Source organism: Pungitius pungitius, chromosome 7 (genome assembly GCF_949316345.1).
Source record: "Pungitius pungitius chromosome 7, fPunPun2.1, whole genome shotgun sequence".
Classification (NCBI taxonomy): Eukaryota; Metazoa; Chordata; class Actinopteri; order Perciformes; family Gasterosteidae; genus Pungitius; species Pungitius pungitius.
The window spans coordinates 20,264,987-20,291,306 of NC_084906.1; the positions used below are offsets into that span (position 1 = coordinate 20,264,987).

A 26,320-nucleotide genomic window follows, 5' to 3' on the forward strand; every position below is an offset into this window, starting at 1 on the left:
CTTTGATTTTTCGTGATACTTGAAAGTAAAAAAAAAAAAAAACATTTGTTGGACGTCGCTCTGAACTTTTCTTTTGTAGCAAAAACACTAAAAACTCGAGGTGAACCAACAGATTTGTTACATATTTATTGAATTAAAATGATTAAAATAAGGCACAGTGAATAAATGCTTTACAGATTGTTACTTTTTCCTGTAAAATGTTTAGCATGCATAGAAAATGATTCCCTCCACCTCTTGATATAATTCCACCACTGCAAATACTCGTCTGATAAAACTCATCTGGAGCTCTCTGCCAGTATAAAACCATAAACCCATTTCTGATAAGGCACGTGTGAATACAAAAAGGAATAATGGAGCGGGGGGGGGGGGGGGGCGTTGGGGTCCTCAGCTGCTGGCGAGCGACTGGTGGATCGGAGGCTGGAAGCACCGGACGTGCTCCACCGGCATGTTCTCGCCGTCTCCGGACTTCAGGTACTTGTTCAGGATGGCGAAGATCTCGTTGTTGAGGATTTGGAATTTGCGGATTCTGTCGACCATCTTCTTCAGGGGCTGAAAGGAAACAAAGTGACGATGTATTATTTAGATCTTTATGTCCTGCTGGTGGACATTCTTGGAAACTGGGACGTCGGGTTCTTTAATAAGTGAAGACACTCAAAGCCCTTTATTATTTACAGGTTTAACATGGAGCAAATCCATGTAAATGGCACGAATGAAATAGATCAGATACTTTGATGTGGCTTCATTCCCATTTAAGGCTGTGACCAACTGTAATATCAAGAAAATGAATAAGCACTTGGAAGTTATGATCCAAATCTACTGGATGGGTTTCGGCCCGCTCACCACGCTCTTGATGACCTCGTCCTTGCCGTCGTGTTTCTGCACCTTCAGGAGGTGGTAGCTGAAGTCCAGGATGTCGAAGCGCCGGTGCTGACCCAGCAGGGAGATGATCATGCAGCCGGCCCAGTGGAGGCCGTCTCCGAAGCACTGCCTGAGGGGACGGGACGGGTTCGTGGGGGGGGGGGTCAAGACGCCGCTCTGTCGGAAGTGCTGTGTGTGTGTGTGTGTGTGTACTGGTTCACTCACTCCACGGTGAACTCATGGGTTCCCACCGGGATGCAGTACACAAACTGCATGGCGCTCCACAGACGGTGGAACTCCACACACTCGTCCACGTGCATCACGCCGTTGCTGGGCAACGGGCCCCGCCAGATGGGGTCGTCCAGGAAGCCTCGCACGCGCGTGAGGATGACCTCGAACATGGACAGGCCGCAGCACAGCCTCTCTTTGGTCAGAAGGTCGCCCTCGCGAGCGATGGCGATTTGCTGAAAGGAAAGTGGGGCGGGAGACAAAATTAAAAGAGCTGCATTCTGTGTGGTGACCAGCAGGGGGCGACTCCTCTGTCCCATAGACGTCTATGAGAACATGACCCTCAGTAAACATGGGTTCATGGTCTCAGTCTCTAGTTTCAAGTCTTCTTCAAAGCAGCATGATGTTCATTTAGAGTCAAAAGTGGGGCAGGGTTTAGGGCGGGGCTACACAGTGATTGACAGGTCTCATGTTGAACCGTGTTTTCACTTGATTAGAGTTTATTTTTACATTTTAGTTGTCTAAAAAAAATGTTAATTCTAATGCAGAAACAAAGAAAACAAAGAAATGAATAATGCAGAAACAAAACAAAAAACAAGATGGCAACAGCTAAAATGCTAAACTGGAGGCCCACATGGCTGAGGACCATGGCCCCTTCCTGTGGGGGGGTTTCAGGTACCTGAGGAGTACCAAGGCGCTCTATCAGAGGGACCAGGTGCAGGGCGGTGTATTTGGCCTCCAGGCGCTTCATCTTGGCGTCCAGTCGCTCCCCCTCTGCACACAGTGAGGAGAGGACGTGACATCAAAACGCTTTCATTGTCGCCGTCGGCGAAACCAAACCCCGAGGTAGCCCGTCCCCCCCTCCCATATTCACACTGAGCCGCCTCCTCCCCCGTGTTCACCTTTGACGTGGACTCTGGGAAGGATGTTCTGGAACGGGGCGGCGTGCAGCAGGTCACAGACTTCTTCCTGCGACTGGGAGAAGGAGGGAGACCACACGGTTCAGACGCCATGGCGCGGCGCTAAAGGGAAGGTGGCGTTGGGGGGGGGGGGGGGAGCGTACCAGGCTCTGCTCGCTCAGCAGACAGAACAGCATGGCGTTGCCCACCTCCCTCAGGTTCTGGAAGCACACCGTCTTCAGCTCGGCGTACTCCACGATGTCCTTCAGCTGGTGGTGAAAGAACTCCAGGATACCTGGAGGCACAAAGCGCAACATGTCCTCTCAGAGTCAGAGTCAGGAGACGGGAATCAAAGTACTGAACAGGCGGCTCGGGAGCAGCTGGGTCACCTGGGGAGCCGTACTCGTGGCGGGGGAGCCTGCAGATCTTGGGCATCACCTCCATCAGGGTCTTCACGTACTGCATGATGGTTCCCTGGAGCTGCAGTGCAGGCGAGACAGAGACCAGTGAGCAATAATAATAATAATAATAATAATAATAGAAATCATCATCAAGAGACGCTGGTTTAAATCTGAAGAGCTCAGAATTTTGTGGGTTTTTTAAAGGTTACAAATTTAAGAAGAAAGTTAAATATCACAATTCACAAACGATGTGTTCAAGGACCCTTGCAAAGAAATCTATTGCTCTTCCATCCACCCGCCTCACTGCAATAACTCACCAGGCTTTTGACCACCTTCAGCAGCTCCTCCATCACCACGGCGATGCCCTGGTAGCCCAGCAGGCGGCACATGACCTTGATGTGGGGGGGGCCCACAAAGTTCCTGTAGGTGCTGAATATGCTGCTGTACGCCAGGTTCAAGGTCTGCATGGAGGCGAGAGGAGGATGATGATGATGCATCAGGAAGGGAGCAGCACTTTCACAACGATCCAAATGATTGTTTCCTTTGGTTTATTCCTCAGTGAATTGTTGATACTCCGACATTTTCTCAATAACCTTTCAGAGTTTGACGCTACAACCACATCAGCAGCCACCAGGAGGCGCTGCAGATGTTTCCCCTTCAGATTTACCGGAGGAAGCAGCTTCAGTGCAGATTAGAAGAGTAATGAACTGTTTAGGGCTCGGGTCGGAGTTTTAGGGCAACCGGCCTGTTGGATTATGGGACGTGAAACCAAAGGCCTTCGTCCGCAGTGGAGAGACGCTCCCAGCTGTCGGATTTTGTTTACTTGCAAACGGGCGGGGGGGGGGGGGGGGGGGGGGGGGTCATCCTCTGGGAAGCATGAGCATCCTGAAACAAACACATCAGCTGCTGTTCAGAGACACAAAGGGACAGACGGTCAAACCAGCTGGTCCCGAGACGATCGGATGCAACAAATGTTCAATTAGACGTTTTATTCAAATCGTGCCCATGTTTAATTTTTAATATCAATGTAACTTTCTTGGTAAAATAAAAAGGTTTTCAAATAAATAAAAGAGGTTTTAATTTGGGAAAAAAATCTGAATGTAAATTTCATTGTTTTGCAGTTTTGTCTGAGCAATCTTTTAGATATTAATATACATTTGATTTATTTTGTTATTTATTTTTACTATTAAAATCTAAAAATGAATATTATATTTATGCATTTTCTAGTTAGATAAATATTCATATAAATGAATTCAAGATCCATCTTTACAACACACTCAAAACTATAATTGAAAATCTTACTATGCCAAAGGTTTATTTATATATTTATTTTTAATCATAATGACCCATTTGGACGTTTACTGTCATTTTCAAATCCTCAGCGACAGATTTCAGCTTCCCCCCCCTCCCTCCCTCCCCCCCCCTCCCTCTGCTGCTCTAATCCAGCTACGTCCTCTAGTGAGGCAGCCGAGACAAAGACAGAACAATCTGTGTCCCGCAGCGGAGACCGAGACGGACGCACGGACCCGTGTCCCGCAGCAGCAGATTCTCTGGACCGACTCGGTTCCTCCGGTAAGTCACACGTCTGAATGGACCACTCAGGGAAAAAAAAAGCTTTTTTTACCGAATCGGAAACATCTGTGAAGGAAGGAAATTTATGAGCGTGTAAAAATGTGTATTTAAAGACTTTGGATCTGCCTTAAATCTTCCATCTGGACAGTTCGATCAGAAAGTTTTATCACTTTTTTGTCAGAACACCACCCGTCTCGGAGCAGGTGACGGATGAGCCGCATGATGTCGTTACGCTGAACATCTGCGCGGTTCCTCCTGCTCGGATTATCCGCATGGCGGGATAATTATTATCTTCCTTTCCCTTTAACCCGCGGCTGTGGGGGCCGAGGAAAATGCCACCCCCCCCCCCCCTTTAGGGACCCGACGGTGTGGTGGGTTCGACCACTGCTGCTTTAACAAGCTAAATATATTTAATATGCTCTCAGCCAGAGCTACAAAAACCCAATTCCTCCTCCATTGAGATGTTAAACACAACAAGTAGAACATTCTCTTATTGATGTAATTCCTCCCCAGGTTCACGCCGCGGGGACACATCGGGCCCCCCCTCTCCTCTCCCCCCCCCCCCCCCAATGGGGGTCGCGGTCTACAACGTGTCCGCCACCTCGGCCCGGGTGAGCTGGCCGCCGTCCCCCGGCTGCCTGGACACCTTCTACAGCGTCATGTACGACCCCAACTGGAACAGCCTGATGAAGGGCTACAAGCGCAAGAGCTTCCTGCACGAGGAGCGCATCCCCGTCAGCCAGACCAGCGCGCACCTGGCCAACCTGCTGCCCCAGACCGCCTACTTCCTGTGCGTCACGTGCCAGGCGGCCAATCCGGTGCGAGACCAGTGCCAGATGTTCAGCACGCCGGGCGACAGCGGCGAGGCCCACGAGCGGGCGGGCTGGGAGCTGGCCGTGGGGGTGTGGCTGACCTGCTGCGCGCTGCTGCTGGTCATCGCCGGCATCCTGCTGTGGGGGTGCCTGCGCGCCTCCTGGCCCCCCGGCGCGGGGTTCATACGGGGGCCGTACGCCACGCGGCGGCCCAGCGAGGACGGCGGCGCCCTGCAGCCGGCGCACCGCCTCCTCTCGGCGCAGACGGGGGGCCGCGGCGGCGGCGCCCAGGAGCACGAGATGAGGGCGCTGAGCCGCCTGGAAACCAGCCGCCGCGATTCCACGGGATTGAGGTCATCGAAGCATTGCTCCGCCCCCTGAGCGGGTTCCTTCTAATCCGCCGATGGAACGCCACGCAGACGCGAAGGTGTGGAGGAGGAGGAGGAGAAACCGGACACTAATCCGTGCTGCTGGATCCGATATTCTACAGACGCGCTGATGCCGACAGACATCACGGCAGCAGATTCATCATTTCATTATTATTTTTTCTCCCTTTGTCAAGAAGAAATCAAAACGTTTTCCCAAGAACCACGTTTTACAGCGTCGATCCAGATGTTTCAACATAAAAGTCCTTAAACTGCAGCAAAGATTCACCCAATAATCTGTTACTATTTGCCCGTGAAAGACGCTTTATTCCCATTTACCTTGTTTCTAATAAATCATTAATATTCCCACCGTGACGAGTTCCCACAGATGTATTTTTAGTAACAATTAATAAAGGTCAACAAAATATTTCTTCACCAAAAACATCCGACTTTCCATTTTGCCCGACTGAAAGTGTACAGAATTAGATGTTTATATTTTTTGCCCCGATCAGAACATTTTAAAACCCCGACAGAACCCCGTGAGGAAGGAGAGTTCTGACCTTTGACCCGTACAGGTACTGCGGCTGGGCGTTGGGTGGCTTGTCCCTCTGGAACTCCTGAGAGAACGGCAGCACGGTGCGCACGAACCTGAGGGGGGGGGGGGGGGGGGGCAGAGGTCCGTCAGGAGTGAAAGGAGACTCTCCAGGGAGGGGGGGAGGGGGGTCTTGGGGGCGGAGCAGCTTTGGCGTCGCACCTGTTGGTGGAGCCGTTGTAGCAGTAGTTGGGCAGGAAGTCGTAGTTGAGCTCCCAGAAGACGTGCAGCGTGATCCGGCCGTAGGGCGCCGACACGTTGTGGTTGGCCTCGCGGAACATGGCGTCCATGCTGTCCAGCGTCAGGAACTTACTGAGGAGCTTGTGAGTCATGCGGTTGATGTCCAGGAGGCCTTCCAGCTCCTTTTGAACCACAAACACACACACACACACACACACACACACACACACACACACACACAATGTCAAACAGGCCACGACCGTCTCATCGCTGCAGAAGGATTGAAACGCGACGACGCACCATGATGGACGTGAGGTCCTCGCTCTCAAAGCGATTGATGGCGAGCTCCAGAGACTTGTAGAGGGCGGCGGAAATCCTCTGCGTGATGAGCCTGTTCAGGTCGATGGAGCGGCCCAGGAGCTGCGAAGCACAGCGCGTCAGTGAGGAGCTGGGGATGCAGGGGGTGGGCGGGGGGAGGAGCGGGGGGGACTCGCCGCGCGGCTCACCTGGACGTGGCGCTGCTTCAGCAGCGTCTCGTAGCGGTTGGAGGACGGCCACGGGATGTTGGCGCCTTGGTTCTTGCAGTCGGCTCTCAGGCGTTTGTCGAGCAGGAGACTAGAGAGGAGGCGAGAAGGAGGCGAGAAGGAGGCGAGAAGGAGGCGGGTCACTGGACGGGGTCTTTAGGTCTAGAATCTCTCCTAGCGGCTCCGTGTCGAGTCACATGACTCTTTAATAAAAGCGGTTTATTTGCGGCGTTTTAAATGAGACGTGTAGAATAAAACATTTCTGATGAAGTATTGCAACTTTGTGATTTTTTTCTGCCACTGTGTCACATGCGGAAAGACGAAAACCCGACATTACTCACGGCTTCCGTTTTCTACTACAGGCACGTTTTTGATGACTTTTATTTTGAAAGGCGTTACGTTTCCGGTGACTACTTGAACTTGAAGCGGCAGGAGACGTATGCATGTATGTATTGTGTGTATTATTAATGTATTATAAATAAATATATACACAATTCATGAATCTTTCCACGCACCTTCCTGCTAGAATCTTGTAGTACACAAAGATCTGATCCGCCAGCTTGTAGACGAACTGATCGAAGCACAAGTTCACCTGAAACAACAGAAGAGGTTCAGATCGTTTAAATCCGTGACCACCAAGGAACCATGTACATGTTTTAACAGAATATTCATTAACTCTCAGATTATCAGAAGAATTACTCTGATTTTTTTCTTTAAATTTAGAGGTCAAGTCCGATTTAATAGTATAATTATTTAATAACGCGGTGGTTTAATGGGACATTAAGGGTCTGGGAGGACAGCAGTGGTAAAACGCGTGGAATCCTCCTGTGATGTCACAGCCTGAGTCAGACGGATGGATTCAACACGCCGCTTCAGTGGGAAGAAGCAGACGTCCTCAGGTTTGCTTTGGGTAGAATTACCTCAGCTTCTATTTCATCGTACAGGAACTGCTTCTTGAACTTGGTGAGAGCGTAGTGGGCGCTGTCGTTGTACAGATCCAGAGGATACAACACATACCTGAAAAAAAAGAGAAAAAAAGAACAAGAATCCGCTATTCATTAGCGTTTCTAATTCAATTGAATGAGAAAGTGTGTCCAAATGTTTGACTGGTACATATCTATGTATATATTTATTCAAATGTGTTGTAATGGTTGGATTAAACACTCTTTTGGGGGAGGGGTCGACCAGTTGAAGAATAAAAAGCACTTATGATCCATGCCGGTTGATGTGCTTAATGGTTCATGTTAAACCGGCCTGGCTATTAGCAACATAATCCTGCAGGAAAGACTCAAAACTCACATGACATTTACAGTTAATCCTACTTTCTAGAATATTGACCCCGGGTCCTATAATGAAATGAGAATTAAAAAGAAACAAACATTTAATGGCAGTCCCCCCCCCCCCCCCCCCCCTTGACCATCAACAGCGACCTGCACAGATGACTCTGCTTCTCTCTCACATTGTGGGCCGATGGCCGCATTCCAGCAACCCAACAAACTCGATGCTTCTTAACGTGCTCCAACACAGTCACACTCACTCCATCATGGAGGCCTCCTTGGTCTCCAGGATGTGGTCCGTGAGGATCCAGGGCATGGACATCTCGATGGGGAACTGGATCCTGCGGCCCATCGTGAGCTCCAGGAAGAACTCCCTGAACCAGAGCTGAGAGAGATCGCAACACTGCTGCAAGGTCTCTGCAATGAGGAGGAGGAGGAGGAGGAGGAAGGATTCCTCTGGTGAGGTGTGCCACTATGCAAAACATTTCATATCATGATTCCAGTCGGACAAAGAGCAAAGGGTTCCTATTCCAGGCAAATCATTTACTTATTATTACACGTTAAGTTCATAAGAGATTACATCAATGACACCAAAGTGATGCTCCGCCTGTTAGCGTTAGCCGTTAGCGGTGCTGCTAACGGCGCCAGCTCCCCACTCGTTGTCTCGAACGCGTCTGGGCTGCTCACCACTGAAGTTCAGCAGGTGTGTGTAGAAGAAGGACTCGCGGTGGAACCTCTCGATGTCCAGGATGGTGGGTCCTTCCAGGCCGCTGCGCAGAGTCTTCTTGGAGCCGCTCTTGTCTGCGACGAGAGACTCCAGCATGGTCCTCACCATGTAGAGCTGCAGGGACGGGGAGGACGCGGCGGGTGAGTCACTGGAGGGAAATCATATCCAGGGCCTCTTCTGTTTTAACCTTAACGAGACTCTACGGGCTCCATGACCATGACCAGGTCATGAACACCTCTCTGGTGACTCTTAATAAGAGTCTAAGGTGAGAGGACCAGATGTCCTCACTGGGACACCAGTCCTCCTTCAGCCTTGTGGTGTGAGAAGAAGAAACCTATTGGCCTCCTATTGGGATGACGACTTCCTGTTGGACTGGACTCATCACACGCCCTTTCAATGCTGACTTCTGATTTCGCCAATAAAAACGCATTGAATACGATGGAGGCGTTTCTCCCTTTTTGTGGTCTTTGCATCACATCAAATCTTTCCTTTCCTCGCTCACACGCACAGAGCAACACGCTCTGACCCGCTTTCATGACCTCCGTCTGCTGCTTCAGGGGGACGAAACGCAGGCGTGACCGGTTAGCTTCACAGCTCTGCACCTGGAATACAGATTAGTTCTTGTAACGGAGCTCTAATCTGATAAATCTGTGCGCTTTATGCAATTTACGAGATGCTGATAACAAAAGGAGCCCCTGGGAGCTACAGGAGTGTCATTAAAGTTGACTTTCAGCTGCCTTTAAAAGGAAATTTAACCTTTGTTTCTATACGACGCATTAAATACTTAAAATAAAGTGGTTCATGAACATGAGACACGAGTTTAAAGAGGACATCAAATTGCTCCCGGTCATTGTGATGGTTGATTTATAGCGTCCCCGTTATGAGGCGGGTCTGAGCGCCGCCTGGCGAGCAGAGACCTGCGTGCTGGAGGGGCCGACAGCTCGCCGCGGGACAGTGATGTCAAAGCCGCCCTTTGGATCTTTCTCGCCGCGGAGCGCCGGGTCGTTGTGCGGCTCCCGGCCGGCCTCCCAGTCGCACACCGTCTTCCGGATGGCCTGGAGGACGCTGCAGAGTGAAGTCACAGAGACGGTTTACTGCTGCAGAGGAGCATCGGTAAAAGTAACTTCCATTAAATGCCCTCCCCCTAAAAAGCGCCACCATAGTTCTCTCCAACACAGCTTGAGCTGATGTTGCTGCTCGCATTCTGCAACTTCACCACGAGACGTCACTCAATCCCCAACGCGCCGCCCCTTCCTACCTCTGGATGACGTTCTTCTTCTTCTTGATGGCCTGTCGCAGCGGGTCGCGCAGCGTCACCTGAGCGAAGTCCTGCAGAGCCGAGTAGATGGTGTGGCGGATGGCGTGGTTGAACACGCTCTCCATGCGTCCCATCAGCACCTGCAGGCCCTTTATCATCGCCATCACCTGCAAGACAGCGCCGCGTTTAACCCGGGGCGAACCGGGGCGGTTTCGGAGCGAATGACGGAGAGCGAAGCGGCGCCGTCACTGACCTCCACCAGGGCGAACTTCTCCTCGCTGGTGTAGTTGTATCTGGTGGCTCTCTCGTACTCCTCGGCGTTGTCGGGACACTCCTTGTTGGAGTATTTGTCGGTCGGATGAACCAGTTTCCAGGAGTACTGGGGGGGGGGAGGGGATTTTAAAAAGAACACCAAGAAGATCCCCAAGATGCTTCCTCCACAGTGTCTCCTGACTTATGCTTTTAAAGTGTTTTTCTTCCTCACCACTTCCATGACGTGAGCGCTCCACTGGGACAGCAGCTGGATGCCCTGCAGCGACAAGTCGAACAGCTTCCTGTACTCAGAGTCCGTCTTCTGGGCCTCCTGGCGCCCCGATCCGGTCACCACCTAAAAACACGTCAACGTCAAAACACACACACACAATCCGTGACTTACTCTCAGCACAGGAGAGGGAGAGAGAGAGAGAGAAGAGCTTGCAGAGTGTAAAAAGGAAATTAGACTTAATGAGTGAAATGTAACTGCAGCGAATGTGATGATTCTCCACATTTTCTTTCGGGTCACAACCAAACCAAACTCAAATGTGACATAGACATGTGTCGGAAGCCCGCTGAGACGTTTGATGACCACACAGAGCTCGTCCATCTCCTGCAGTGAAGCAGAAGAACCTCCCATCCGTCCCTCAAGAGCACCGAGGGTGGTCACGCTCACCTCACTGTTGCTGTAGCGGGCCAGCTCCGAGATGAAGCGCATGTGATCGTCACGGATCTGGAGCATCTGCTCGCAGATGTTGTACTGGGGGCTGCTGGATATGGACGTGCACGTCCACCTGCAGGGTCGGAGAGACAGTGGAAGGACTCTCATTGCAGAAGACGAACCACCAGAGAGAAAGGAAAGCACTCCGGGGTTTACAGAGAAGAAGAAGAAGTACTTTAAAACTTCAACTTACATACAAATAAAACAATTCCCCACACTGGCTCCTGATTACTAATTATTTCATTTAACAATGACCAAATCTGTGTCCCCGCCCCTTACCTGGATTTGTTCTCCTCGAAGTGAGCGCTGGTCTTGATGTAGCGGGACAGCTCGATCTGCATGTCACCGAACAGAGGGACCACCTGCAGCTGCTGAGAACGAGGAATCCAACACACGGGTCAGCGCCGTGCGGATCGACCTGCTTCACGCTCACAGGTCACAACAAAAGGAAGACGAGGCGCAAAAATAACCTTCCCTTATAAAAGTTCAATATGTAGAAAATATCTTTGACCTTTTACGTTTATCTGCATAAAAAAGAGAATTGAACCGAGGTACAAACTGGACTTATTGTCATTGACAGTTTGAATGATGTGTAGAGCAAGTTTTAGGAAGTTTAATGGCTTATCATTAATCTCTAATATCCATTTCATATGTACGGAACATAAAAACTTGAGCAGAGCCTGAGGGCATCATAAGGTCACTGAACCGGACCCGGTTCCGAGTCTCGTCAATACCTTGAAAAACTTGTCAATCTTGGTGAGGTTGATCCTCTTCTTGGCGTCGAGTTTGTAGATGTTGCTGCTGTTTCCGTCCATGAGGTACAAGCCGAACCCCATCACCTGGTGAAAGGTGGGATCAGAGGGGGTTACGTGCACGCCGACCTCGAAGGCGACCAGCGCCCAGAGAGGAGGGGCTTACTTTGAGCAGCATGTGCTTCTCGTTGGGAGTGAGGTACATCTTGTTCTCGTAGTAGTCGACGCAAAGGTTGACGATGTCGGCCAGCAGCTCGTCGTATCCGTTGATCACCTCCAGCTGCTGCTGCAGAGACTGCACGCAACCGACTCGTGTTGAATCACAATTACTTTTTTTTTTTTTCAATATAAAAGACATGTTTTTTCATGACCTTTCACCATAAACGTCCCTTGTGATTAAATCTGTAAATCCCTCAGGATGTCTTTAATCATTTGTTCTGTGCTACGGCAAAGACATTATAGCAAGTGTGTTTTTCCTAATTGTGATAAACTTTAAAGTCATTGAAATGATTTGTGTATTTGATAGTAAAATAGTACATAAATACAAATACATATAAATGTACGCATAAATCATGGCAGTTTTTAGACATTTGTCAATCATTGGTTCAAAGTTCAAACAAATGTCACCATCTGTGGCAGATTAAAGCTCATCTTGGATCCTTGAATGACCCGAACGGAGATCATGTGACCAACCTGCGTGATCTTGTTGTGGTTTGCCAGGAACATGGACAGGTTCTGAGACTCCTGGATGGACGAAGGCTCCGACATCTTTCTGAGGAACTGAGCCGCTCTGAAAGAAGGAAACCAAGTTGTTTTTTTTAATTTCCATCATTCACAGACTGAAATGGAAAAAAAATGAATATTTCATAGACATTGACCCAATATGTAAGTCCTAACAAACTCAATAAATTCTAAGCCTAAATCCCAAAGAAAATGAAAAGTATTTATATCATTATCCTCACGAAGCTTTTTTTAGAAGGGAAAATCCACCTAATAGTATTAGTAGTATCCCTGATGACTGAAGAGTTACTTTTACCATCTGTGAAGACTGCTGTTTGTTGTTGTTGTTCTACTTATTCTGTCCACAAGAGGCTGCAGTACCTCAGTACTCAGTACTCAGTAGTCAGTAGTCTCCCACCAGCTCTAAATGGAGGTGAACTAACGCATGCGTGGGTGACGCCCTCTAGTGGGCGCCGCGTGCAGGTGCACGGCGCTCAGCGGGGTACCGTTTGTAGGCCGAGTGGTCGTTCTTCACGCTGCACTTCATGTTCTTCAGCTCGTCCAGCACGGCGAACATGTTGATGAACTTCCCGAGGGTCAGCAGGTACGCCTCCGAGACAAAGTCCTTCCTGCGCTCCGCGTGACAGAGACGCCGCACCTCGCCGCAGAAACGGTCGATGGCCGTGCGCTGGGGGGGTGGGGGGAGAAGAGGGAGGATTAGCTTCCTGGGAGCAGTGAAACAGTCTCACCGCTGACAGTAACTCACCTGGAAGTACATGAAGTTCATGAGCTTGGTGACTTCTGGCTCCAGAACCTCCACCGTCTTCTCGTAGATCTCCACTCGGTTGGGCTGCTCGTTGCATTTCACCTGAGAAGAAATGTTTGAAAAAAGAGGAATAAATGTGAAAGGAGAGCCTGGGGGGTTCAATATTTACCTCTGGTACCTGTGATTACCTGTGGTACCAGTGACTACCTGTGGTACCAGTGATTACCTGTGGTACCAGTGACTACCTGTGGTACCAGTGACTACCTGTGGTACCAGTGACTACCTGTGGTATTGCTCGTGAGCAGCTCCTCCAGGTGTACAGCATGATGGCGTACTCCTGCCCTTCCTCCAACATCACGTTCTAGTTCAACAAAGAAAAACAGGGGTCAGAAGACCACGTCCACGGAACCACATGCAGACACTGAGCTGCACACATGAGGACCACAGCTCCCATGCTCCACTGCTCCTTTTCTGCCTCCACACAAAGTGCCGCTTGATTCAGAGGCCGAGTGCCAATTAGACACAAAGGCACAAAGCCCCCGACCCAGTTCTGCGGAGTTGATCAGGGCGGTTCGGGGGGGGGGGGGGGGGGGGGGGGGGGGGGAAGAGGGATGCAGGCCCTGCTGCCGTACCATGCTGGAGTGGACCGTGGCCTGCTCGATGTATCTGGCGATGCCGGTGACGAACGCATTCCGGTCCTCGAAGTTGGTGTTGAAGTTGGGCTGTGACGGCAAGACGAGAGGTTACAACACGAGAAGGAAATAACATCTAATCCAATGATGACGTATGGCAGACATAAAGTACAATAACACAACAGACGATGGTCTATTATCATCATCAAGTGGGTTTTATGACGTGTTGCTCCTGTGAAGGCTCTTTATTATCACATTATTGATCTCACGGAGACAGCCTTAATGGAGGTCTGAGAGTCCTTCTACTTCCTGTCTATTCATTGATCATTTTACTTTCTTCACGTCCGTCCCGTCTTCCGTCCACTACCGGACATCACAAGGAGTCACGGCTGAATAGAAACCGAACAAAGGTGTCGGTGAGGAGGAGAAGCGTCGTCGCAATCACCTGGAACATGACGGAGGAGGGGAGGGGCTCGATGCAGGGCTGCTGGTCGGGGAGCGGCAGCTCCTCCAGCAGGTCCACGTTGGAGAGGGCATCTTCTAAGGTCACCGTGGACGCCATGCTGCCGGAGAGAGAGGACCAGAAGATGTGTTCACAGATTGAGTTTTACGTCATAGGTTCAGTGTGAAGGCATTGCTCAAAACCTTCAATAATTAAACCAGGGAACCGAGGCAGACGAGGAACCTCGGGCCGTGGACAGAAGCTTCAGGTTCCTCTTTGTGGCATCGTCCAACGAGGTCAGCGCCGTGCGGCATCACACCCAATGACTCGCCACCTTTCCCCTCCTCTCAGACAACTTTCACTAAACTAATAAAGTGTCAGAGCAGATAAATAAATCTCTGCTGCCACACGCCGCTCCCATCATGCATCAGTGATGTTTCATGCCACTGACTGCAGGACAAAGAGAAGCAGGTGCATCAATCCGCTCGGCCGTGCTTTGCTTCTCACGCTGCTGACGGGTCGCTTTTCTTTTTTGGATGTCACCACACAGCAAACAATAAAAAAAATAAAAAAAACCTTCTGTGATCAGAACTGACGGCCGCTCAAACAAATCCACAACGCCGACTGAGCAGCAGCACAAAGGGCCCGGCGGTCCCCCCGTGTGACCACGGGTCCGAGGTCAGAGGAGGTCACCGGCTTCCTGCTGCGTGCGGATGGAAGTTTTCACAGCAGCTTTCACCCAGTAACCTGAAATGCGTAATCAATGTGGAAATTGGGCTTCCACACATCAGGAGAAAATGGAAGCCGAGGCTCTCCGAGAGAGTCACAGATTTACCTTCAACTACGACTGCGGTGCTGCAGACATCCACAGGGAGGGAGTGAAGCGGCAGCGGCTGCTTTTGGGAGTGACAGGAGCAGCCCGGTACGCTACAATAAGCTCGTTCCTCGGACCGTTTGTTTACTCAAACAGGAAGAAGATCACCGCCACGATTGCGTATTAAAAAAAACAAAAAAAAAACACACCCGACCACAGAGCAGAGCGGCTAATGCGAGCTCGGACATCGGAGAGGGGCCTGTTGCTACGGCAACATCTCACTTCCTTGAAATCAATGAGATTTAGCGGACAGAAAGGCCAAAACACTTCAAAAGACGGAACTCTGTGGGAAGTCATGCATCGTTGGAACATTAAAAAAGTCAAAAGAAAAAAAACAAACAAACTTGTATTATGTTTTAAAGCCGTTCTAGAAATAAAAAAAAGTCAGCTGATACTTTTGGAATGTGCCGTTTAAGAAAAGGCCAACACACAGTTATTTAGGATGTGTGAGCATGAAGAGGAACCAAAACTCAAACAGCCTTATTCTTAGTCTGACTGACCTGAACTTTAATCCCAAAGATCCCGTCAGACGGGGGAATCTGAGGGTTTTATTCAGGCAAATCACAGCTGGTGATCGTTGGAACAGTGGATGAGAAAATCAAAGATGGTTCTGATGAGTTTTTAGTTTCTGTCCAGTTTTGATGAACAGAGGTAAAAAAAAAGGCTTTTTTTTACATTCATTTATTAGAGTAATTGTCCAAATCGATTGTTATATTCTTCCCGTCCGCATTAGGAAAAGAGACTCGGGTAAAGTAAGTGAGTATTAAGAGTTCAGATCAAATGCCAAAAATATATAAAGGAGGAGGAGGAAGTCATTGAAGTGTACAGGAGGTAAAATAGATTCAGTCAGTTGTGAAATACTCGATCTTCTTTCAAAAAGGGAAGGAAGTCAGAAGAGAAGAGTCTTCTATGTGAACGTTTGCCAAACTCAACAAAAAAGAAAGCGACACAACGGACAAGCCAGTCAGTCAACTCAGTGGCAAAAACCTCCCAAAAAAGAGTGAGGGATGAATCACATACGAGGTCACGTGACTCACCGTCAACTTCCACACAGGAACAAGCGACCTTCAGCTCAGAAACTGAAAGTGACGGAACACGTGGACTCAGAGACCAGAAAATAAAAAACAATAAGTGGCTTTAAAAAAAAAGACAGCAACGTTAACTCTGAAGTTAAGAAACCCTAAAAATAAGAGGAACAAGGTGGTTTTTCTTCTGCACACTTCCTGTGGAGACATCTGCTCTTATCAGAAGACAAATTAGAAAAGGCAGCTAATTTATCCGTCAGGGTGAATGTGCGTCTGTGTGTGATTACGCAGTAAGGAGCTTAAACCGGCCTCCAGAATAAACTGGGTGTGTCGTGCAGACGCTCAGCACGGAGGACGTCCTCAGGCACGGCTAGCGTTAGCTCCGTTAGCTCGCCTGGGGACAGCTTACGTTGCGCAATGAGCAGCGGGTGGGACGGGTGCGTTCTGCCACAGAAACAGGGGAGACGGCTCGAGTCTGTGGACTCGTTGAAAGAGTTTGAGCCAAAAGATGCTTAGATTCACCAAAGTCACCAAAAGTATATTTTTCCATCTCATTTCAGATGTGTGTTTTATGAAGGGAAAAAAAAACAAAGTAAAAGTATGGCATAAAAGACAGAAAATACTGAAAAACAAGAATATTGATCTCTGATGTGCACAAAAACAATCAATGTTTAAATCTCATCAAAACAGATTTCCCCGTTGCCATAACAAAAGCGAGATCACACTTTGAGGAGGAAGTCTCCAAAATACCCTGAAGTAAGTCATAGTTTCTAAATTGTTGAGGTGTGAAAGCCGTTTCCACCGGCGGTGTGCAAAGCCAAAACGTTCCTGCAACATTGAACCAAACAGAACAATGAAGCAGACAACAAACAGGACCTCGTGGCTCTGAGTCGCGTTTCATCGACAGCTTTCTGCATCGGCTTCTACGGCGACGCTGTAAATGGACTTTTATAGACAACAGAACAAAATACACCAGCAGCGTTCTTGAAGATGAAATTCAACCGCAGATGAAAAGACAGCAGTACAGATGTGGTTTAGCTTTCAGTAACATCAGACCTCATAATCACCATCCTTCCTTCCTTCCTTCCTTTCCTTGTGTCCTCTGAGCTAAGACTGATAGTAGCCGACTAAAAGTTGTGCAACGGCGAATAAACCAACTCCTTATGGACTCAGGACCAGAGGTTTCAGCATTTAAGTGACAATATAATCTTGTACATGTATTTACTATACAAATGATTCCCACTTCCTCATAATTTTAGATTGTCATTGTCTTTGTGTGGCTACATCTTCATTACCCACGGATGGATGACTTTACATTCTTAATTGTTCACAAGTTAAAGCTGCATTCTGTGTGGTGACCAGCAGGGGGCGACTCCTCGGGTCCTATAGAAGTCTATGAGAAAATTACTACTTCTCTCTTGATTTATTCCCTTGTAAACATTGGAAACATGAGTTTATGGTCTCAGTACCTAGTGTCAAGTCTTCTTCAATGCAGCATGATGTTCATTTAGTGAATGATGGTCCATTTAGAGTCAAACAGACCATAAAGCAGGAGATGCTTTAGGGCGGAGCAGCCTTGTGATTGACAGGTCTCTTACCAGAGACGTGTATGGTGTCTATAAATCACTCTTAGGATAATATGGCAAATATCACTTTGTTCAGTGGTTGCACGACAAACAGAGAGAGAACCTGGCGACCGTCGATGGCAACATCTTTGAACTCCTGGCTTCAAAACGTCAGTCCTCAAACCAATCCGCTGACGTCACGACGACCACGCCCACTTCTCCATTACAGTCTATGGATTACTACACAATATATTATTCCAGAAAAAAAGTTCTCACAGTGGCCAACCGGAAAAGGCGGGACTTTACCTCTCAGTGACCAACCACCTTAACCCCAGTATGCCCCACTCTTACTTTTTAGTACTTTGAAGTATTAACATTTTAGATGCAGAACTTTAAAAAAAAAATTTAGACAGTACTTCTATACTGTGGCAGTAGTACTTTCACGGTCATAAAACACGGGAGTACTCGCTCCAACGTGTGGCCGTGGTGGGAGCAGCGTGTCCCTGCGGTATCGGTGGCCTGAGATTCGTCTCAGTTTGCGGCCTGCTGGGAGCCAGGAACACGGCTCCACACCTCCGGCTAATTACACAAATATCCCCCCACCCCCCGCGAGACGAGGCTCCCTTTTCCCAAAACTCGCTCCCGAACTACCGTGGCTGGAGAGACACCAACCCCCCCCAAAAAAAGAAACTTCTACTCACCCGGAGTTGTCGGTCAGCGAGAAAAACTTGTGCGGTATTGAGGCGAAACTAAAGCGCCATTGAACCGGACCGTCGATCTCCGCCCGAGAAGAAGCCCAGATTTTTTTTGGAAGTCAATCCTGGGAAGTTTTCGTTCCAACGTCGGTCCGGAGGAATCCTTTTCTCTTCTTCTATTTCTCCTGCTCCGTGTCGGGTGTTATTATCATGGGCGGAGGGGGGGGGGTGAGGAGGAGGAGGGAGGAAGGCCGAGCTGGGAGTTCCTGTCCCTCAAACAGGGAAACTCAACAGGAAACTCTGCCGCGGCGTTTAGCTGCGCTGCTAAAGCTCCTCCAGCGGCGCGCGGGGGGAGGGAGGGAGGGACGCTCACCGGAATGTACAGTACGGGAAGAGCCCCGAGGTACGGAGGCCGAGTGCTGCCAAAACCGCCTCCCCGAAACCGCAAAAGTGCAGAAGTGTAATTCACTGTAGTATGGAGGGTGAGTAGTGGCAAAACAACCTCCCCCAAAGTGAAATACAAGGCCATGGTGGGAAACTACATGGAACACAGCAACGTGTTTCTAATATTGTAGTGGAATAATAAAATGCAATAATTCAATTTAAATTAAGTTATATTTTTTGTGTGGGGGAGCATTAGTTCCTTTTAGTGCAAAGCAACCTACGCAAAATTAAACATTAGTATGATAAAGGTCTGACATGTACTACAGGTAGTCTTGAAAGTGATGCCCCTAGTGGACACCAGGAGAATTACATTAACTCCATAATACAGGAGTGATGCCCCTAGTGGACTCCAGATGAATTACATTAACTCCAAGATTTGTTGGAAAATGCACTATTCATCATTGATAGAATTTCATTGTAAAGCATAGTTACACAAAGTGGAATAACAACAACAAGAATAATCACTGTGCAATATTTATTGTGCTTCATATATACACATAATTAACAAACAGTATTGTACAAAAAGTCACTTTTTTCATTTTAAATACAGAAGCTCAAGTTTGTCAATAAGCAGTTTGTCCGACTCCGGCGGCAAAAAGAAGAAAAAAAACCCCCCGACATCACGTTGTCTGGGCAGCAGACAGCGATGTCATACGTGACATCTCGGTTCAGTCCGCCGGGTCACAGCAGACACGCGGTGTCTGGTTCCTCAGCACTGCTCAAAGCCGGCCATGAGAGACAGAGCCAGAGACTCCACTGCACCGGGAGACAAAGAAAAGGACGTCTTGTGTCTTGTTCCTCGTTCCCATCCGCGCTGGCGGGATAATAATATTCACGGAGAGTCAACGTGTGGTTATACTCACAATGAGGAAAGGAGCCCCGACACACAGCCTTGTTCAGAATCGTCACAAGGAACATGTGACAGTTTTTGAAATCGGATTCCATTTTATCGATGGACTCGATTCTGAAAGTGATACAATAAATATATATTTAGAGACAAATGTGACTATTACCACCATAGTAATACAGCCCTAAAGTAACATCTTGTTGTGTATCCTTTTGTTGCATAACGACAATAAATGAACCTTGAATCCTTCACCACCCCCCCCCTGGTTTTCATAAGAAAGCGCTCACTTACTTCCAGGCTCCGAATCCCGCCTGCCACCGTTCAGAGAAGATGAGGACCAGATTGAGAACCTTCATTATGGCCTCCTTCACAAAACTGACCTGAGAAAACACCACAATGGAGACGTTGGCCCGAAACACAACCGCGTCGTGCGTACTTAAGGACACACAGAGCGACGGTTTAACCTGCTCCCCGTGAGAGCTTACCTTCTCCCTCAGGAGGCAGCGGTCGTGAATGGTTGCCAAATATCTGTAGTGGATCTTGATCAGCTGGTCCAGGTCCTTTGCCTCCTGCACTTGGTGCTGAAACTCCAGTCCTGTGCTGTGCAGAATCTGCAAAGAGACGATGCACACGGATTTAATATTGTGTGTCCCTTTTTTAAAAAAAGGACCATAGAAGGATTTTAAAACAAATGTGGGCGGTGTGGCCCTTAAATGCACCACCAATGTGACGGGGAAGGAGCAACGTGCAGCACATGCTCCAAACCGATACTCCCAGGTCCATTCGATCTCCATCTATCGCTTACCACCTAGTCGGTGGCCCGGAGCACGTCTCACCCTGGTCATGATGTAGTTGTGGAGGCTGTTGACAAAGTGCATCAGCTTGACCCTCAGCAGACACATCCGGTGAATCTGCTGGTTCACCGGCTCCTTGACCTTCACCTCCTCGCCCAGAGCTCCATCCGGATTCTTGGTGACGTCGGTGAAGTCTAGAAGAAACAAAAATGCGCTTTACACCCCCGAAACGAGCCCGTTCTCCTCCTCATCCACCCCGCAGAGCTCGTACCGCTGAACCGGAGGGTGTCCAGGCTGTATTTGGCCCATTTGATCTGCAGCAGCAGGAGGAACACCTGGTTGTAGATCTTCTGACACTCTGAGCTGATCACGATGTCAACGGGCCAGGGAACCTGAGGAGAGGAACCGGGATAGAACGTAAACATTATTCCATGTGGATATCTGGGTATCGAGGTTGAACTCAAACATTAAAAGGGAAGCTTTATCCACACATAAATAAAAGAAAATGGGAAACACAGAGTGTCCCAATGAGCATGTTGCTGACCTTGTAGCCCAGCGTAAGAACTTCTAGATTGTTCACAGGGTGTTTCTTCCTGGCCGGGTCGATGGTCTCCAAGAAGATTGACAACCTGAAAAATTGTAAGTCGTAGGGTTCAAATATCAAACTGAATTTCAATAAAGTAAAAAGAAATTATCCATTTTACGTGTGAATATATTAAATCAGCCAGGGCTTTGTTTAGCTTCTGTTTTTATATTTGTATTCCTACTATTTTGTTGCCTTTTAAGGTTCTTTTTCTTTTTTTTGAGCCAGAAAACGTATAATAGTTATCTCGTGATCCAATGAGGGAAGGGCCAGATGTGAGATACATAAACTCCACAAAGTAGAGAGATGCAGCTCCTCCCTCGCTCATAAACACGTGCAGTACCTGCTGCTGTCCTCGGGGTGGCGCTGTCCCACGGCCTCCTGCAGCTGACCGTTAAGGAAAGACAGCTGCTGCCAGCTCTCCTTCTCCTGCACCTTGTCAAAGATGGCCGTGTAGAAGTCGTACATGGTGTCCCCGGCCTCCAGCAGGAAGTAGTTCCTCATGGCTTGGAGGTATCCCAGCAGCCTGCGCAGACGCGGAGGAACTCAAACACCCGGAGGGGGGGGGGGGGGGCAGTGACAGGAGGACCGAAACCCAGTGGAGAGACTCCTACCTGTAGTCCTTCTTCAGGGTCTTCATGAGGTTCCCGCAGCACTCGACGTAGCGCCTCTCGATGTGCGGGTAGAGGCAGGAGCGCAGCGTGAGCTCGAAGGTCTGGCACGTGACCGACTGAGACGAGCGGTCCACGTTGAAGTCGCCTCCGGAGAAACGCTCGTGGAAGTCGCTCTGCTCCAGGTACAGCCTGAGAGGGGGGGGGGGGGGGGGGGGGGACCTTGTTTATCCCTTGTTCCGTCCCACGGTTCGCGGGAGTCATCGAACGTATCCGCTCACCTGGCGAAGTTGATGGCCAGCAGCGGGTCGTGCACGTCCTGCATCTCCAGGTGCTGCGAGATGATGGACTGCATCTTGATCAGGCTCCTCCTGGTGGCCTGTTGCTCGGTGACCGTCTCCGCGGGAGACTCGTCCCGGCTGCAGAGGCGCGACTGCACCGACTCCAGAAACAGAGCGTACAAGCTCTTCCTCTCCGCATCTTGCAAGGCGACACAAATACGGCGGTTAGTGAGACCACGCTGGCCCTCACCTAGAAAACGTCTCCAAACACCCAGGAAGGAACTCGGAACGAACACTAGGTCGTGCGCATTGTCGTGCGCACACACACCGACCTCTGGGGGACCTCCCGGACTCCTCGGTCTCCTTGCAGTCCAGATTTTTGAGCAGCTGCATGGACTTGCCGGCCATGATGATCTGCTTGAGCACGGGCTTGAGGAAGGACACCATGGTGAGCTGCCTGCTGCCGGAGGCCTGATCCCCCCCGGAGCTCCCGCTGGCCGCGTCGTTCAGCTTCTCCTCGTTGTCCACCGTCTCCGACACGCTGTACAGGGTGTAGGTGGCGTACCAGAAGTCCCTGTGGTTCACCGGCACGTCCTTGTTCCTGGGCGGGGCGGAGACGGGTCGCTGTAGAGGAGCGGCTGGCGGACGCTGGTGGCAGCTCGGCGCGCTGGTGATACGTACCTCTGGATGATGAACTCCTTGGCGGGATCGAACAGGTGGCCGTGAACGATCCACTCGTCCACGATCTCCAGGTAGGGACGGACCGTCTCCGTCCACAGGGAGAACAGCAAGGCCACCTGGAAGGGAAGACGACGCAGGAGAGATCACACACACAACACGTTCAACAAAAACAAACCAATAAACAGAAATGAATGTGGTGCCCGAGTTCTTGGGGTCCCTGAAGGTCCCAGAGGTCATTAAAGGTCACATGATGACACAAGTCAGCAGTTACTGAGTTTCAATCACTCTTCATGTGAATGGAGTCTGGTGATATTTTATGTCCCCACAGAACATTCCTTTGCTTTTTTTCTACTGCTCCCTTTAAGACTCAAACTCACCGCCTGCTCCGACGCCTCCCCGCCGCTGTCGTACTCTATGATGGCCTTGTACAGGGTGTTGAGCAGGTGAGAGGCCCGCACCACGTTGGGGGTCTCGGGGGGGACTTCGGCGACCCCGGTGCAGAAGACTTTGTGCAGCACCTTGATCTGGGCCAAGTGAGGGCTCAGTCGGTCTAGAACCGCCGACAGGGTCACAGTCTCATCTGGAGGACGGAGGCGTGGAACAGAGAAATGAAACCTCTCCTTTCAGCTCCACCTGGTTCAACCATTGCATCGCCCCCCCCCCCCCCCCACTAAACAGAATTGCACTTGCCATTGCATATGACCTCCCTCTCGATGGTGGTCAGCTCCTCTTTGAAGCCGGTGAAGTACTTGTTGAGCGCCCACACGAAGGCCTGGTACGTCCTGAAGGGGGGCTCGGCGCCCTTCTTGGAGGCGGGGCCCGGCGGGCTGGGCTCCGAGCCGTGACCCGTCACCTCGTCGATGAACCTCTGCAGCCGGAACACCGCCTGCCCGAACACGGCGATGTGCTCCAGCACGGAGCGCAGGCAGTTCTGAGGGCGGAGAGAGAGAGAGACACAGCGCGGTGTTTCCCGGCGGAAGGAAAAGACGACGCGTTCACGGGAAGATGCGGCGAGGAGACGCTGCGCTCACACTGGTGAGATGAGTTACCACCACGTTGCTCCTCACCGACACTTTGCCATCGTGGTGTTGGAAGATGAAGTGTTTCTTCACCCCGGAGAGAAGCCTGCAAACACGTCAAAGATAGAAATAGAAACGCTCCGTTAAACCCCCGGCGAGGACTCCAGTGTTCGGCTTGAGCTCCTCTCACCACAGAGTCTCCCGTATCACTTGGGTCTCGGTGACGAAGGCCTTTTCTTCGGGCAGATACAGCGGGTCCGTGTTGTACAGGTGCTGATCCCTGAGGAGAGAACATGTCCGATTTATCTGGATATTCTTGTTTTGTCTTGCCTTGTAAATTCATCTTTTCTCAGAAAGTCATCCACCGGTCAGCCTCAAAGTAAAGTCCCACTCACCACACATTGAGCAGGTTGGAGTGTAGATGTAAGCTGTGAGGGAAGCGAGGAGCGTGAGGAACCCAGTACGGCGTCACGACGTGCTGCTCCAGCCAGACCCGGGCGGCGGGCTCCCCCACTGGACACAGAGGCACAAACTTCCGTTAGCTTCTCTCTCCACACACACACACACACATACACAAGACGCTTGTGTGTGTCTGAGGCCGCCGTGTAATCCGTCTTCACCTGTCCAGGTAACGGGAACCGCCTTGTTGTTGTTGTTGTTGTTGTCCTGGTCTTCCTGCGGCGTTCTGTCACACTGGATCCCAGAGTCTTCTCTGCTGATCGGCTGCTGGCTGTCGTCGTCCTCGCTCTCCTCCTCTGACCACTCCTGAAATCAAATACAAAAACACATTGTATGGTTTACAGCTCTTCTACTGAGCAAATAAAATCGACAAAGCATCGCCATGTTTTAATGGCAATATCGTATGGAAACACAAGTGCCATTTGCTCCAATTGGTTTCCTTGTAAAAACACCGTAGATCGCACACAAACTCCAGTAGTCGTTAGTTTCATTGGTTTGATGTGCGTTTTACTCACAGGCGTATCTGGGTATGGTCCAATGTCTACGTCCTCACCCTCCATCAGATATTTCGCCCAATCAAAGCTGTCTTCTTCTGCAGATGCAAGATGGAGTCATTTTAATTAACATGGATGTCTATATATATATATATATATATCTAAGTTTTTATAAAAAGGTACTGAGAACTAAGCATCTCACCGGCCTCCTTCACCCTGGGCCTCTCGGTGAAGTCCGTGTTTAAGGGCGAGTCCGATAAGAAGAGCAGCAGAGACAAGGCGCTGTAGTGTGCGTCGCTCTGCAGAACAAAACACAGAAAACCGCTGTGGATATTGTTTTGAATCATTATGTCTGACACGTTTCTATTGGAAGGGTCACAGACCTTTATTCCCTCCGTATTCGGTAAAGGGGAGTTCAGGAACTCCTCCGTGAGCCTCTTCCAGCTCTCTGCTTTGCTCACATCAGAGTGGACCATGAGCTTCTCATAGATTCTGGAAAACGCAGAAAACCACATCGTGTGAAGGACCTGAGGTTTAGAGATGTTAAACCCGACAGATAACGGTAACCATCTCCTGCTATGCTATGTCAACAGATTCATTTTTGATGATTAGCAGAGATCTCAAAGCTAATGAAACAGTTTTTAAATGATCTGATTGAATGACATAATATCAGATCTGTGCATTGACTTGTCAACACTGAATTCCAGTATTCTAGGCTGTGTTGGAGGCATTTACTTTACTCTATTGTATTACAAAGAGGGAATTGTTCCATACGTTCCTTCTCGTACCACGTTATACCTCCATCTGACAGGTTTAGAGACAATACAAAAGGATTTAGCGCTTAAAAAGTTTGACCGTCAGGCATCTTTTTCTGTGGAATACTCCACTACTGATTAATGTAACAGCTATATTCTGACTTAAGATATAAGCTCGATCGCGCCCGGTCCATGACAAAGAACCCCCCCACAGTCACTCACCCACTCAGACTGCGTTGGACTTTGTGGCTGTCCACGTCCAGGAAACGATGAAACCTGTCAACAACAAAAATGAACCATTACAACGCCATTAGCTTACTAGCATCACACTAGCATGTTAGCATCCGACAAGCTGCCCCCTCCTGCCTCAGTTCTCTGCCAAATCTCACCTGAAATTCGTCCAGGCAAATTTCTGTGCCAGCTGAAAGTTCTGGTCCTCTTCGTCCTCGACCCCGCCGATGCATCTGATCAGCCTCTTCGTTTCTCTCTCCGTCTCCTTTTCGAAAGCGGTCCAGTGTGCCATGTTGATGTTGACAGTGATGCTGCAGCAGCTAGCTAGCTAGCTAGCGTGCGTGGCCGTTACGCTAACGTTACATCGACTCGTACTGGGGGCAAGATTGCAGTCTGACAGCCGCGATACTTGCTCGCTGATGGCTTTTTCAAGCTACAGAGTTTGCACGGACGACACAACGCTGCATGACGCCATTTGTCGCAATGGCCCGAGCTGTGTTTAACGTTAGCTGTCTCCGGAGCGGACTGCCGACAACAAATGGAGGTCATTGGTGCGCATGCGCGACAAAGTTATACTCAAAACAAAGTTATAACGCGTATTCTTTTTTGTTTTTTTGACACCATCAACGTGTGGCAGCAAGAACGTCCAGTGATTAAAATGATAGGAATGGGTCACTGACAACACACGACACTATTCAGAGGGTAACATTGATTTAAATGTGAAGCTCCCACAATCCATTGCGCCGCTCGGCAGTTAGTGGCCGCTCGGTCCTCTTCGTGTCAAAGGCTCTCTGAGATCTACAATATAACGGCGTTCAATCAACGTCGTTTGGTGATGTTTTTTTTTTACAAAGAAATGATTACACAGTGCAAATAATGGTAAAACAACAAACTGTATGGCTTGCGTGAACCTCTTGGAGGTTCTTAACGGCGCTCGTGCCTTTGCTTTGTTTCTTCACGGTTTATTTTAATGACAATCACATC

General features: G+C 49.5%; 2 protein-coding genes across 2 annotated transcripts; both read right to left on the reverse strand.

Annotated features, from left to right (window-relative positions):
- Positions 1-23: 23 nt before the first annotated feature.
- cyfip1 (cytoplasmic FMR1 interacting protein 1) lies at positions 24-18,458 on the reverse strand. The gene is made up of 31 exons (XM_037469764.2): positions 18,144-18,458; positions 13,982-14,099; positions 13,537-13,626; positions 13,188-13,265; positions 12,905-13,006; positions 12,645-12,826; positions 12,112-12,208; positions 11,585-11,713; positions 11,401-11,505; positions 10,946-11,037; positions 10,622-10,739; positions 10,178-10,300; positions 9,947-10,072; positions 9,694-9,860; positions 9,353-9,500; positions 8,396-8,549; positions 7,969-8,125; positions 7,352-7,448; positions 6,947-7,023; positions 6,414-6,522; positions 6,208-6,327; positions 5,890-6,089; positions 5,696-5,783; positions 2,704-2,847; positions 2,375-2,465; positions 2,150-2,280; positions 1,989-2,061; positions 1,766-1,860; positions 1,084-1,322; positions 841-988; positions 24-549 (listed from the first exon to the last, which is right to left on the reverse strand). Exons 2-31 carry the CDS (start codon positions 14,096-14,098, stop codon positions 385-387), a joined length of 3,762 nt encoding a protein of 1,253 aa, XP_037325661.1. The 5' UTR covers position 14,099; positions 18,144-18,458; the 3' UTR covers positions 24-384.
- A 581-nt stretch (positions 18,459-19,039) lies between these two features.
- Positions 19,040-25,872, reverse strand: tubgcp5 (tubulin gamma complex component 5). The gene is made up of 23 exons (XM_037469765.2): positions 25,495-25,872; positions 25,328-25,381; positions 24,734-24,842; positions 24,553-24,649; positions 24,372-24,448; positions 24,018-24,162; positions 23,793-23,910; positions 23,588-23,677; positions 23,410-23,503; positions 23,069-23,309; positions 22,756-22,958; positions 22,379-22,494; positions 22,030-22,298; positions 21,698-21,896; positions 21,420-21,608; positions 21,149-21,331; positions 20,767-20,851; positions 20,494-20,614; positions 20,265-20,416; positions 19,914-20,039; positions 19,720-19,808; positions 19,445-19,545; positions 19,040-19,337 (listed from the first exon to the last, which is right to left on the reverse strand). The coding sequence occupies exons 1-23, from the start codon at positions 25,626-25,628 to the stop codon at positions 19,291-19,293; spliced, it is 3,039 nt and encodes a 1,012-aa protein (XP_037325662.2). The 5' UTR covers positions 25,629-25,872; the 3' UTR covers positions 19,040-19,290.
- Between the last annotated feature and the right edge of the window lie 448 nt (positions 25,873-26,320).

What these genes read in the sequence shown, in the direction of transcription:
- cyfip1 (XM_037469764.2), bottom strand. Translation starts at nt 14,098, where the DNA reads ATGGCGTCCACGGTGACCTTAGAAGATGCCCTCTCCAACGTGGACCTG. An exon ending in AAGAAGAACGTCATCCAGAG is followed by an intron (nt 9,501 to 9,693) that starts GTAGGAAGGGGC and finishes TTCACTCTGCAG; the next exon opens with CGTCCTCCAGGCCATCCGGA. An exon ending in CCACGAGTACGGCTCCCCAG is followed by an intron (nt 2,281 to 2,374) that starts GTGACCCAGCTG and finishes TTGTGCCTCCAG; the next exon opens with GTATCCTGGAGTTCTTTCAC.
- tubgcp5 (XM_037469765.2), bottom strand. Translation starts at nt 25,628, where the DNA reads ATGGCACACTGGACCGCTTTCGAAAAGGAGACGGAGAGAGAAACGAAG. An exon ending in GTCCAACGCAGTCTGAGTGG is followed by an intron (nt 24,843 to 25,327) that starts GTGAGTGACTGT and finishes TGCGTTTTCCAG; the next exon opens with AATCTATGAGAAGCTCATGG. An exon ending in GTGATACGGGAGACTCTGTG is followed by an intron (nt 23,504 to 23,587) that starts GTGAGAGGAGCT and finishes ACGTGTTTGCAG; the next exon opens with GCTTCTCTCCGGGGTGAAGA.